The sequence below is a fragment of the Procambarus clarkii genome, unplaced genomic scaffold, assembly GCF_040958095.1.
Source record: "Procambarus clarkii isolate CNS0578487 unplaced genomic scaffold, FALCON_Pclarkii_2.0 HiC_scaffold_107, whole genome shotgun sequence".
NCBI classification, from domain to species: domain Eukaryota; kingdom Metazoa; phylum Arthropoda; class Malacostraca; order Decapoda; family Cambaridae; genus Procambarus; species Procambarus clarkii.
In genome coordinates, this window is record NW_027189140.1 from 2,473,303 (window position 1) to 2,487,546 (window position 14,244).

At 50.8% G+C, this 14,244-nt stretch overlaps 1 protein-coding gene across 1 annotated transcript in view; it reads left to right on the forward strand.

Moving 5' to 3' along the window:
* The window catches only part of LOC138360309 (origin recognition complex subunit 3-like), a 53,388-nt gene that overhangs the window by 27,371 nt on the left and 11,773 nt on the right, over positions 1-14,244 (forward strand). Inside the window, exon 3 of the mRNA XM_069320224.1 lies at positions 2,293-2,529. Within this exon, the coding sequence (XP_069176325.1) occupies positions 2,293-2,529 (237 nt within the window). The remainder of the gene's footprint in view (positions 1-2,292; positions 2,530-14,244) is intronic.

Genomic DNA, 14,244 nt, shown 5'->3' on the forward strand with positions numbered 1-14,244 from the left:
GGCCCTTTCGCGGTTTGCCCCCTTGACGGGGCGATGGGGGGGGCGGCTTGCGCTGTTTGCCACGCCTGGTCCCACGATTCGTGGGCCTTTCGGGTCGTGTCTCGCGGCCTGCGGTGGCGTTGGGTGGCCCCTCCTCCCTTTGGGGGGTCGGGGCTGGCAGGGCAGGTTTCTTCTCCTGCATTCTGTCGAGTCGTCTTGGAGTGGGTACGCTTGGGCGTCGTCGAAACGACGTCATCCCTCAGATGGGTTTCCAGTCTGTTTCCGGTTCCGAAACGGGACTGCGCGGACCTGCGGTTCATTCTGGACTTGTCCCGTCTGAACCCCTGGGTTCATTGCCCCTCCTTTCGGATGACTTCGCTGTCTCAGGTTCGGCTCCTCTTGGAGCCGGGAGCTTGGATGGTGTCCCTGGACCTCCGGGACGCTTATTGGCATGTCCCGATTCATCCGCGGTTCAGGGACTGGCTCGGTTTTGTTGTGGGGCGTCTGAGTTACCGCTTTCGTTGTCTCCCGTTCGGGTTGAACCTGGCACCTCGCGTGTTCACGCGCCTTACACGGGTTGTGGTGGCTCGTTTGCGTCTCCTAGGTGTTTGGGTGTTGGCCTACCTCGACGACTGGCTGGTTTGGGCTCCCAGCCAGTCAGCTTGCTTGCTAGCCAGGGATTTGGTTCTTTCCCAGCTCGCCGAGTTCGGGTTCTTGGTGAACTGGAGAAAGTCCCATCTGGTTCCCTCTCAGGTTCAGACTTGGCTGGGTCTTGTTTGGGACTCTCGAACCGCCTCCTTGTCTCTCCCTCCCTCCGGAGTCTCTCCTGCGGCTGCAGTCCCGCCTTCGTCTGTTTCTGGAGGGCCCTCAGGTCACCCGGTGGTTGCTCGAGGGGCTGTGCGGGAGCCTGAACTTCGCGATGGTGGTCTACCCGCCGGGTCGGGTTTGGCTTCGACGGCTGTTCTGGTTCCTTCGGGGTTCCCCCTTCCGCCTCTCTCGCGATCGCAGAGTTCGATCCCCGGGGGCCTTGCGTCGGTTGCTGCGTCACAGGCTTCCTCTCTGGTTTTTCGGGGTTCAGTGCCTTGGCGCCTACCCGAGCCCTCGCTCGATGTGTACACGGATGCGTCGTCTCTCGGCTGGGGTTGTCGCGTCGCTTGGGTCATTCCTCTCGGCCAAGTGTCTCGTCTTCGTCTTGACTGTTTTCAGTTTCTTCTCCATAATAAGCCCTTGTCTGTCTTCTCCTTGGGTAATTAGCTTCAGGGATCCACAAGGGGCTTCCTCCAGAAAAGCAGTATTAAATATAAAGAAAAACCTCCTCCTGGGAGGGCCCTGGTGGCTCCCTGATTGCCCTCTCCCTCCCGTCCAGGTTGTTGGTTGGTTGGTTCTGCACATTTGCTCCACAGTTGGTGTGGAGAGCTAGCAGGAACTTGGAGCTCCAACTTTCTATCCCCCCAACTGGCATGGGGGTGGGAGGAGTTGGTGCTAACGAGTTCGTGCTAGTTTCCTGAGATTCACTCGTTTGGTTACCTTGTGTGTGGAAGTTCGTTAGGTAGTTTTGAGGCTTTGGTCATTTTAAACCCAGCAGTAGTCTGTATTTGTTCACTGGCTTTCTTAATTATTTCCCAGTGGGGGTGGCGGAGTGTCACTTCTCACTGGGGGGTGGCGGAGTGTCACCTGCTCTCCGCCTCTGTGTGGGGGGCCCAGGTTCTGGCTCTGGGTTCTGGTATGCCAACAGTGGGGGTGGCGGAGTGTCACCTGCTCTCCGCCTCTGTGTGGGGGGCCAGGTTCTGGCTCTGGGTTCTGGTATGCCAACAGTGGGGGTGGCGGAGTGTCACCTGCTCTCCGCCTCTGTGTGGGGGCCCAGGTTCTGGCTCTGGGTTCTGGTATGCCAACAGTGGGGGTGGCGGAGTGTCACCTGCTCTCCGCCTCTGTGTGGGGGGCCAGGTTCTGGCTCTGGGTTCTGGTATGCCAACAGTGGGGGTGGCGGAGTGTCACCTGCTCTCCGCCTCTGTGTGGGGGCCCAGGCTTCGGTGCTCTGGGTTCTGGTATGCCAACAGTGGGGGTGGCGGAGTGTCACCTGCTCTCCGCCTCTGTGTGGGGGCCAGGTTCTGGCTCTGGGTTCTGGAATGCCAACAGAGCTTCACAGCTGATGTGACTTAGTAGGTGGCAGCTATATCAGCAAGGTAGCTTCAGGGAACCACCAGGTCTCAACCAGAGTGGCATTTGTATCTTGTATTAAAAATATTGCTTAATTATGAATTCTAAACAAAAAAAACTATGTTCGTGTTATTTTTTCATGCTATTTTTTCTCAGAAATTACTTGAAATTGCAAAGAAGAAAAACAAGAGACCAAATGCTTATGAGCTGCTACGTTCAGAAGTATTACAACTGCTGTCAAATGTTTTTGAACTACACTTACAACCTGTAAATAAACAGCCACCTCACGAGATACTCTTCTTCGAATCTTCGTCGTCAGTGAAGCAACATCTGGTGGGCATGCCAAGAGCTCCTCTCACTACAGCTTTGTCAAATCCCCACCACTACTTACAGGTGAGTTAGTTGTATTATGCTTCATGTTGCATGTTTCCAAGTACTGTACAGTATCCTTTAATGTTTGAATGCTTTAATATTCTGAACTGTCGGCACGTTCCCGGCTCAAACTATTCCGGACATCTCAATGTTCTGCTCGGCAACGCCAAAAATGTTTATTCTTTTTTTGGGGGGGAGCCCCTACGGCTCCCCGGAGCTATCCATGGCTGATATGGATACCCTAACTATTTTGCATCAGTCGATGTGGGTGGAGTTCTAGGCCTACCGGGGACCACGAGCCAGAACCTGGCCCCCTCAGAGAGGCACGGGGAGCAATGGTCCATAGAAATGCACATGTGATTTGGAGCATTCTATATCTGCCATCGACCGGGACAGGCACCCAGAAAGGTAAGCGCCACAAAACAAACCCCTATTCTGGTTAAACAACAAAAATCGACAAACGAGTGGACAGAACTCCCCCAGGAAAACGAACTAACAAGCATGACGTCACGCGAGCCGCGCCGCATGTCTGCGCAGCTCCCCCCTCCCCGGGAAGGGGGAGCCCTTGACCCCCACGCCGGCGATCCCCGCCCCAGTTCCTCGGCTGATGGGATCATGCACGGTCGTGTGGCTCCAGCTCCAGTCTTGTCTCAGTGCTGTGACTTGTTTGCAGTGCTGCTCTTACGGTGGTCGTGTGAGCTGGTAGTAGTATTCTCAGGTGCTCAGGCTGCATGTGCTTAGGGTCACCTTCCCTGAGTGCCCTGTAAGTACCGCCCTTGGGGCTTGGGGTTGCCTTCCACAAGTCACCTTGGGTCTACCTCTGTTGGCTTTTCGCTGCTTAGCGTTTGGCCGCCCCGAGGGTTTGGGGGTTTCACTCCCTTGTTTACCTTGGGGTAAGTGGTAGTTATCGCACTGGTGGGGCGCAGGGTACTGCGTAGCTGGTTTTCACCTATGACAGCGGCCGGCTCTGTTCCCTCTGGGTACATTGTCCACTTGTGTGTTTTTTTCTTTTATTTTTGTTTTTGCCTGGTAGGGGGGTCTTCCATGTGTTTCCCCCCCCCCTATATTAGGTTCGTTTGTGTGGTGGCACCCCCTGCTTTGCCCTTGCGAGTGGACACGTCCCGTGGGTTCAGCTTTAGCAGTTTGCTTGGTAGTTTGGGGCGCCGGTTAGCAGTACCCTGCCTGGGATAACCCTTAGCAGACCCAGTCTAGGGGCCCTGGGAAACCCCCCGGGGGCTCTCAGGTCCGATAGTGGAGACCCTTGCGTCCCCTCTCGCTTTGGGCGAGTTGAGGGTTGCTCTGTCCCTTGTCTCAGGGTGACTCTCCTTGTTTTTGCCTCCGCCATGCTGCCTGTTGGGTCGGTGACACATTCGACCCTTGAGTCCTGCGAGCTTTGTTGCTTGTTCGTGACTCCATTCACGCAGTTTGCTGATGAATTCCCGTGGGTGCAGGCAACTCGCGCGTTACAGGGTAGGATGTTGCAACGCGCTCTGGTTTGTCACTTACCCGGACGCCCCGATGCTACCCAGCTTGTGTAGGGACCCAGACTTGGGTGGTTTTGGTCGCTTCGGCCTTGGTTCCCTCCACGCCCCCCTTGTTTTTCCCCCTACGCGTCTGCAGGCTTCGGGGTCGGGGCGGGGTTACAGGTTCTGAGACTTGGGCAGTTTCGGGGGTTGCCCCGTCCGGGGTAGCTGCGGAGGCATTTGAGTCTGTTCCTCCGGCCGATGCTCTGGGGTTTTGACCAGTGGGCCCCCTTCTCTTTCAGCTCTCTCGGCTGCCCCGGCTTTTTCTTGTGAGGCCAGGGCTTTGGAGGTCGACTCGGTCCCGGGGCCTTGTGCAGAGGCTCCTGGGGTTGGGGAGGAGCGGCCTTGGGGGCCCTGGGCTCCATTGCGCCCCGTCTGGATTTCCGTCCTTCTGAGCGGGGCTTACTGTTAAGAGGAGTGGGGTTTTCTTTCCCCCCTCTGCGTACGATTTGGGCTTGGGTTCTGCTCCTCCCCGGGTTCGGTTCCATGTCCCTGTGGTTTCTTCGGTTCCGTCTTCAGGAGGTTTTCGGCTAACCGCATTTCTTCGCCTGCGGTGCGGTTGGCCTTTGCTGCTTCCTCCTGCGTGTCCCGGAGTTTGCCTCCATACTGGTTCCTTCTGTTCTGGACAGGTTGGGCTCCTTGTAGCCGTTTGGGCTCCTTTGTGACCGTTTTGGCTCTTTTGTGGCCGTTTGGGCGCCTTTGTGGCTGTTTGGGCTCCTTTGTGGCCGTTTGGGCTCCTTTGTGGCCGTTTGGGCTCCTTTGTGGCCGTTTGGGCTCCTTTGTGGCCGTTTGGGCTCCTTTGTGGCCGTTTGGGCTCCTTTGTGGCCGTTTGGGCTCCTTTGTGGCCGTTTGGGCTACTTCTCGCCTGGTTGGGCTACTTCTCGCCTGGTTGGGCTACTTCTCGCCTGGTTGGGCTACTTCTCGCCTGGTTGGGCTACTTCTCGCCTGGTTGGGCTACTTCTCGCCTGGTTGGGCTACTTCTCGCCTGGTTGGGCTACTTCTCGCCTGGTTGGGCTACTTTCTTTTGCGTTCTGCGCATGCGCCGTGGGAGTTTGTTTTGGTTCCTGGCGGAGTGCACACGTGTTCTGCTCCAATTCTCTCGGAGGGGGCTTCGCCTCTCGCTCTTTTCTTATTCCCATCCGTGCCCCGTTGCTTTGGGGGTGTTCTGGGGTGCCGCTGTGTGGGATTCATGAGGTTTTTCCCTGCATTCTAGGGTGGGGAGCCTCTTTCGCTGCTCCCCTCCTCCTCTCCAGCATGGGCGCACTGGCCGCCTCCGGCGGATGCGGCCTCGAACGCTTGCGTCATGGCCCTTCAGGGCCTATGTTCTGCAGGTGAGTTGGTGCGGTTTTGGCGTCTCCTTCGTCCTGACGCTGTTTTTGTTTTTGGGAGTAGGAATGGGTGTACATACGTACTTGAGAACGTGGACCGTATCACCCGAGGTGCCTAACGCAGGGCTATTAGCCCATACTGGGCAGCTCTTGTCCTCTCCACCTGATTCCTTCCTCGGTTCATGGGTGTCTGCAGGTGGCCTCTTGTCCCTTCCGAGGCGGTTCCTGCCTGTACTACTCCTGCCCCTCTCCTATGTTTGTCTAACCTTGCTTGAGTTCGGGGCCCCGCCTCCACCTTGTTTCGCAGTGCAACGGTGGGGGTGCCTGTTTGGTAGTAAGTTTTCCTGTGTCGGAGGTTTTGTGTTCGCCTCCTTGTGTTTGCAGGTTGGGTTCTGGCTTTGTTTCCGCCTCTTCCCTGTCGTTTGCCTGTCGGGCGGATTCTGTACTTCTTGGGCACTCTCATCTCTGCTCTTGGGGCTGTGTATGGGGTCAGCCCATGTTGGGCTGCCTAATGTGTTCCTTTGATTGCCTGTTACACTGCACACGTTTCTTCTACCGTCCCTGTGGCTCAGTTGGGTGCTTGGTTTCCGCCTATGTCCCCTTGTGTGCCACTCGTGTACGATTTATCTATCTTCTCTGTCGCTTCCTCGGGGAGTGTGGTGACGTTTTGCTGCGGTTTTGGTACTGCAGCTGCATGTCGGGGTTGGTTGTGGCGTTATGTTCGGCCCTTCCGTGCTCCCTCTGGAGCTCTCCTTCCTTGCCGGTCTTGCCGTGCCGGGCCTGGTTTTTCCATGTTCCTTGGTTTGACTGTCTTGTCCTCGCCTCATTGTGCTGGCTGGGAATGAGCTTGGGGTCTTCGTCTCGCCCCTCGCCTATCCTCTGGTTTCGGTTCAAGTTCCAGAGCCTAGTGGTCTCCCTTCCTTCGTGTTTTTCACGGCTGCCCCGGGGTTTTCTTGATGCTGGGACTTTGAGGGGACAGCTCGGCCCCGGGGCCTGCAGGGGTCTCGGGTGCGACGGGGTTTTGGGGCCTTCGTCCTCTGTGTTTGCTTTTTTGTTCTCGAGGTTTCGGGACTGTTTTGCTCCTTCCCGTTTTCTGGTGCGTTTGTCGTCATTCGGTTGAGCTTCCCTCCGGTCCTTTCTAGGGCTTGTAGGTCCTTTTCCCAGCAGCTTCTGGGTGTTGGCCTTTTTGTTCTTTTGTGAATACCTCTTCTCTTCACACTGCCTCGGTGCTCCTAGTTTTCCTGGGAGCGAGATTGCTCCTCCTAATGAGTCTTTTCGCTCCTGCCCTTCTACAGGATGTTGGTGCGGGGCGGCTCCTTATGCGAGTTCCTTCCCTGTCAGCTGCACTTGTGGAGGTGGACTTGCACACTTGTGGCATTTTCGTTTTGGTCCTGCGTTTTCTTTTCCCTCCTGGGGCTGTCATAGGATTGGCTTGCGGAGGATGTAGAGGCACTTGGGGCCGTTCCTGGGTCTGGCACCTTGGTTTCTGCTGCTAGCTTTCGGTATCGATATTCCTTCTGCGCCGTTTCGCAGGTTGTATCGTGCGTTGTTACACCTCCAGCCTGCTTATGCCTGTGTCGTCCTGGTCTTTGGACAGGGTGCTCTCCTGTTTTTCTTCTCCTTGGGGGTTGTGGCTCCTTGGGGTCAGGTTTGCTTTGCCTCGGTTTTCTTTTTGTGTTGGCATTCGCCTCTGGGGGCCGTGTGGCAGAGCTTCTTGCTCTTCTCAGGCGCAGTGGTTTTTGACTCCTATTGTCGTGGTCTTAGGTTTTCTTCGTCTGCGGCCGTTCTCCCTTTTTTCTGGAGAATGCTATACCTTGGGTTGTTGTCTCGCACCCAGAAAGGTAAGTGTCCCAAAACAAAGCCCTATTCTGGTGAAAATTGCTACCAAAAGCCGAACAAGTAGATAAAACTCCCCAAAAGGAAACAAGCAAACGATCATGTCACACGTCGCCGCGCCGCAGTCTGCGCAGCTTTCCCGTCCCCGGGAGGGGCCAAGGGGGAGGGAGCCCCAGACCCTCGCGCCGGCTATCTACCCCTCATTTCTAAGGCTGATGTTAGAGGCGAAGGTCGTTGCTCTTGCTCCAGTGATTTTCAGCGGCTTACGTGGCTGTGCCGGCCTTTTCTTTTGAGGCCGGTGCTTTGGGGGATGATTCGGCCTCGGATCCTGCGGTAAAGGATCTTGGGGCTGGGGAGGGGCAGACTTTGGGGACTTGGGCCCTGTTGGACCCCGCCTGGGTTTTTCTGCCCTCTGAGGCTTACTGTTACAAAGAGTGGGGTTCTCTTCCCCCCCCCCCCCCCGTGTGTGTACGAATTGGATTTGGTATCTATCCCTCCCTAGGTTTGGTTCCGTGTCCCCCCTGGGTGTGTTGGTTCCGTCCTTCCAGAGGTTTTCGGCTTCCTGCATCAAACTGTCTGCGGTGCAGGTAGCTCTAGCAGCTTACCTCTAGTGTGACCCGGATTATGCCTCGGTTATGGATCCATCTTCTTTCAGGTTTGGGACGTCGTTCCCTTTCTGGGTCTGTTACGAGGTTCCGGAGTCGTCCTGGTTGGCGGACTGTCCTGTGTTTGCTTTGCTTATCTGGTAATAAGAAAGGATTAGAATGCAGTTACCAACATCCCAAAAAATGTTTAAATATGCTTAGGAAAGGTGAGTGTCGATTTGGATCAATATGTAGGTTTTTCCATCCTGACATGTGCCAAACCTCACTGGAGGACAGAAAATGCTATGACCTCAGCTGCCCACACTTTCACATGAAAGGCACGGAACGCTACATAAAGAGTGGCAAGCAGAGTAATGAATTTGGAGGAAACTCTATAAATTTTTTATACCAGACCGACAGATAATTCAAAAGGAGCAGCATGGAGAGTGTATGGAACTGAATGCCAGATCCACTTGCATTCCAGAATTACAGATACAATTACACACCGAAAAGGAACTACAATTACGACAGGCAACTGCCCTACAACAATCAGTACTGGTCAGAACAAACTCATTATGTCCACGCATAATGGGCTTGCCGAAAAAGTCTCCCATTCAAACTATCACTAATAGAGTAACCTCATTCATCTTTGCCAACATACAAGGACTGAAAACAAGAACAAACAACAAAGTACAGTTCATAAATGGCCTCCTCACGGAGTCAAATGCAGTATTTGGAGCTTTCACAGAAACCCATGCAGGGGAATTGTTGGACAGTGAGATCTGGATTCCAGGATATAACCTATACAGGTGTGATAGGAAAATTAGGTCACATGGAGGAGTGGGTCTGTATATTAGGGAAGACCTTGTATGCTCGGAGCTCCTAAACGTTACAAATGAGGTGGTAGAGGTACTGGGATTAAAAATGGAGAAAATAAATTTGGTGATTATTCTAATATACAAACCGCCAGATGCAACGGCTGAGGAATTCACAGAACAGATAAACAAAATAGAGAATAGTCTTGATAATTTGGAGAACCCGATACCTGATATTATCTTCCTAGGTGACTTCAACTTGCCTAGTCTCAGGTGGAAAATAGCAAACAATAATATTATACCAGGAAATCTATCGGGACCTAACCAACCACAGATTAGAGAACTACTTAGATTCTGTGACAAATTTTCACTCAATCAGCAGATATCGGAGCCAACGAGAAATGAAAATATTCTAGATCTGGTCTTTACGAACAATGAAGACATTATCAGACACATTACGATATCAGATACCACATACTCAGATCACAAGGTCATTGAAGTGCAAACGACTATCAATACTCAGAATAGACCTAAAACGTTGATAAAGCGAGAGGGGCTATTCAGTAAATTCAATTTTAATAATAAAAGTATAGACTGGGAGATAATAAACAGGGAACTTACAAACATTCCATGGGAAACTGTTCTAAGTAATACAAGTCCTACAGAAGGAATAGAAAAACTTACTTTGGAAGCGTATCAAGTCTGTCTGAAACATGTTTCTTTGAGGAAAGCCAGAAAGAGATCTAACGTAGAAAGAGAACGCAGACTACACTATAAACGCAGGAAAAAAATAACGGAACTGCTTATGCAGACACGAATTTCCCGTCAAAGAAGGAATAATTTAAATAGGGAGATTGAAGAAATCGAGCGGAAATTGAAACACTCATATGAAACTGAAGAAAGGCAGTTAGAACAGAAAGCAATTCAGGAAATAAAGAAAAGTCCAAAATATTTCTTCTCATATGCGAAATCAAAAGCAAAAACCACTGCCAGTATTGGACCTATTCGTACAAGTGAAGGTTCATACACGGAGGATGACAAAGAAATTAGTGAAATCCTAAAAAAGCAGTATGAGGACATGTTTAGCACTCCAATAAACAACATGAAAGTGGAAGATCCAGACAATTTCTTTATGCGGGATATTCAAACCTCTGTAAATATAACTGATATCAACACGAGCGCACTAAATTTTGAAAGAGAAATTGAAAACATGCCCATGCACTTGGCCCCAGGTCCAGACTCATGGAATTCAATATTTATAAAGAAATGCAAAGTGCCAGTAGCAAAGGCACTCAGTATAATGTGGAGGAAGAGCTTGGACACGGGGGAGATACCAGATGCACTTAAAGTAGCAGACATAGCCCCTCTACACAAGGGAGGGAGCAAAGCATTGGCAAAGAATTATAGACCAGTTACACTAACATCGTACATCATAAAAGTATTTGAGAGAGTGATTAGAGTCAGGTCACCAATTTCATGGAGACCAATGACCTTCACAACCCAGGCCAACATGGATTTCGAGCGGGAAGATCGTGCCTGACAGCTACTTGAGCACTACGATAAAGTCACTGAGGCATTAGAAGAAAAACAGAATGCTGATGTGATATACATGGACATGATAAATGTGACCATGGCGTGATAGCACACAAAATGAAGTCAATGGGAATAACTGGTAAAGTAGGACGCTGGATACTCAGTTTTCTGTCAAACAGGACTCGGCGAGTAACGGTCAACCATATAAAATCTAGTCCAAGTGCAGTTAAAAGCTCTGTACCTCAGGGTACAGTCCTTGCACCGCTGCTTTTCCTTATTCTCATATCAGATATAGACAAAAATACAAGTCACAGCTTCGTATCATACTTTGCAGATGACACAAAAATCAGTATGAAAATTACCTCGGCTGATGACATTGAAAAACTTCAAGCTGATATTAATAAAGTTTTCGACTGGGCATCAGAAAATAACATGATGTTTAACAGTGATAAATTCCAGGTACTCAGGTACGGTAAAAATGAGGACCTTAAACATAATAGAGTACAAAACACAATCAATTGTACCCATAGTAGGAAAACAGCATGTAAAGGATTTGGGAATAATAATGTCTGACGACCTAACGTTTAGGGAGCATAACCAAGCAAATATTGCGACAGCCAGAAAAATGATAGGATGGATTACAAGAACTTTCAAATCCAGGGATCCTATCACAATGGTTGTACTCTTCAAGTCACTTGTGTTGTCCCGTCTTGAGTACTGCTCAGTACTCGCTTCCCCCTTCAGAGCAGGAGAGATTGCTGAAATAGAGGGAATACAGAGAACATATACGGCACGCATAGACGCAATAAAGCACCTAAATTATTGGGATCGTCTCAAATCCCTCCAAATGTACTCACTAGAGAGAAGACGAGAGAGATATCAAATAATATACACCTGGAAGATACTGGAGGGCCAAGTACCAAATCTACACAGTAAAATAACAACGCACTGGAGTGAACGATATGGAAGAGAATGCAGAATAGAACCAGTGAAGAGCAGAGGTGCCATAGGCACAATCAGAGAACACTATAAACATCAGAGGTCCGCGGTTGTTCAACGTCTCCCAGCAAGCATATGAAATATTGTCGGAACAACCGTGGACATCTTCAAGAGGAAACTAGATTTATTCCTCCAAAGAGTGCCAGACCAACCGGGCTGTGGTGGGTATGTGGGCCTGCGGGCCGCTCCAAGCAACAGCCTGGTGGATCCAAACTCTCACAAGTCAAGCCTGGCCTCGGGCCGGGCTTGGGGAGTAGAAGAACTCCCAGAACCCCATCAACCAGGTATCAACCAGGGACACTTGGGGATGTTCCTGGGTCCGCTGCTTTGGGTTCAGCTGGCTGCTTGTTGAAGCTCTTTGTGCCGATCCTGCAGAATGCAGTTTCGCTGTTCTATGCTTCCCGGCTTGCGTGTCGGCAGGCGGTGCTTGCATCCTCTCTGGAATCGACCTGGGCCCTGGCTCTTGGGATGTCCCTCTCCGTTTTGTCCTCTGCGTTTTGCGGATTCTGCCGTGGCGCAGTATTTGCAGGCTGCTATCGGTTAGTTGTCGTCCTATGTCTGACTTGTTGGTTGTCCAGGAGTTCCAAGAGAGGGCCTTCCCGGAGGGGTCGTGTCAGGGCTCGGGTTCCCCTCGTCGTGGTAGGCCCACTGGTGCCAGGTTCGGTCCGGCCCCACCTTCGGAACCACTTTCGTCTGGTTGGTGTGTGTGTTCGCTCTGTGCGAAGTTCGGGGTCTCTTAAGGGGCGCTGGCCCTTTCGTGGTTCGCCCCATTGACGGGGCGATGGGAGGGGGCAGGCTTCCACTGTTCACTTACGCCTGATCCCACGGTTTGAGGGCGTTTCGGGTCCTTTCCTTTCGGCCTGAGGCTCCGGGGAGTTTGAGGCTGGCAGGGTAGGCCTCTTTCCCTGCGCTTCTCTTGGATGGTTGTCCCTGGACCTCTTGGACGCTTATTGGCACGTCCCGATTCATCCGGGGTTCAGGGACTGGCTCAGTCCTGAACCCAGAAACGCGAAATATTACACTCACCAGAAATGCACTGAGCATTCTGGTGAGTGTATAATTTATAACTGGTTATCAGAGTTCAGCTTAGTCACGCATATTTTGCATGAATATATATTTTCTTTAGTGTTTTGAATATTTTTACCATGGTTTTTCAAGTGTAATGTTATGAGCTGTCACTAATACTTATTGTATTATAGACTGTATAGAATATTGGTACACACAGATATATTCTTGTCACTGTATCAGTTAAATGCTATATTCTTTGAACAATAACACGTACTGTTTCTGTGGAGACCCCCTTCAGCTCCCCAGAAACCCCGGGCTGATGTTGTATATATTAGACTGTGACAACAGTCAATCGATGAGTTCTAAGCCTACTGGGGACCAGCACCAGAACCTGGCCCCCCTCAGAGAGGCATGAGGAGCAATGGCCCTATAGACATCCCCGTGTAATTGGAAGCAGTTTTTGCCATCTACCAGGTCAGGCACCAGAAAGATAGGAATTCCAAAACAAACTACAGCCGGTTAAAAATTGCAAACCCGAATGCCGAACTAGCAAAAAAAGGACCAGGTCTTTAGACCGAGTGTTCTTTTTTTCTGTTCTCCTCGGTTTGTGGTAACCCCTTCGGTTTAGGAATGCTTTTCTAAGGCTCTTTTCTTGGTGGCATTGGCCTCTGTGGGTCGGTCGAGGAGCTTCATGGTCTTCTCTGTCGCAGGGGTTTCTGCTCGTTTGGTCCCGGTGGTCGGGGTTGTTTCTTTGCAGCCATCTCCTTCTTTTCTGATGAAGAATGAGGCTGCTGGTTTCCAGAGGTGTCCTTGGGTTAGTTCTGTTGGGGGTCCTTGTTGAGGTTTGGTTGGTTCAGCTGGGCGGGCATAATGTTTTGTGTCCAGTTGCAGCTCTTCACCATTACTTGCGTGCCAAGGCCTTCATGGCAGGGGACACGCTTTGGGTTGACCCGATTTCCCTTCTTCCCTGTTCCAGGGGGCGGGCCTCTCAGGTTGTCCACAGGATTATTCGGTTCAGCCAGCCTGCAGTCTATCCCGTACCTATGACATTTGTAAGTTCGCAGCTTTGGCTGATGTTTTTAGTAACATGTCCTGGGCTGACATTCGGGCATGGGGCTTTTGGAGGTTGAACAGGGTCCTGGCGGGTCATTAAGAGGCACTTTATAAAGTGAATAAAGTGAACATATTTGTCAACATACCTGTACCTTGTATGTTGGCAAATATGAGAGAAGGTTAGCTTATGTGTGGAAGGGCTGGGTCTTTTACTTTGTTTAATATTTGTGGTTCTTGTAGGGGTGCCACATTATCTGTGTCCTGTCTAGCATTTGACCGAGTTTGGCACTTTTTGCCATTCTTTTCCTCTTCTCTTACTTTAAAACCTCCCTGGTATGTACAGGTGTTGCTATATTCTTAATGTAGTTCTTTTGATTTCATTCAATTTGTTCCTTTGATATACCTGCTTGATGGGGTTCTGGGAGTTCTTATACAACCCAAACCCGGCCCGAGGCCAGGCTTGACTTGTGAGAGCTTGGTCCAACAGACTATTGCTTGGAGCGGCCCGCAGGCCCACATATCCACCACAGCCCAATTCGTCTGACATTTCTTGCAAGAAAGCTATCTAGTTTTCTCTTGAAGATGTCACGGTTGTTCTGGCAATATTTCTTATACTCGCTGGGAGGACGTTGAAACAAACCGCGGACCTCTGATGTTTATACAGTGTTCTCTGATTGCGCCTATGGCACCCCTGCGCTTCACTGGTTCTTATTTTGCATTTTCTTCCATATCGTTCACTCCAGTATGTTATTTTTTTGGCACCTAGCCCTCTAGTATTTTCCATGTGTATAGTACTTGATATCTATCTCGTCTCCTTTCTAGTGAGTACATTTATAGAGCTTTGAGACGATCCCAATAATTTAGGTGCTTTATCACTTTATCGCGTCTATGTATGCCGTATATGTTTTTCTGTATTCCCTCTATTTCAACAATCTCTCCTGCTCTGAAGGGAGAAGTGAGTACTAAGCAGTACTCAAGACAGGACAGTACAAATGATTTGAATAGTCCAACCATTGTGAAGGGATTCCTGGATTTGAAAGTTCTCATAATTCATCCT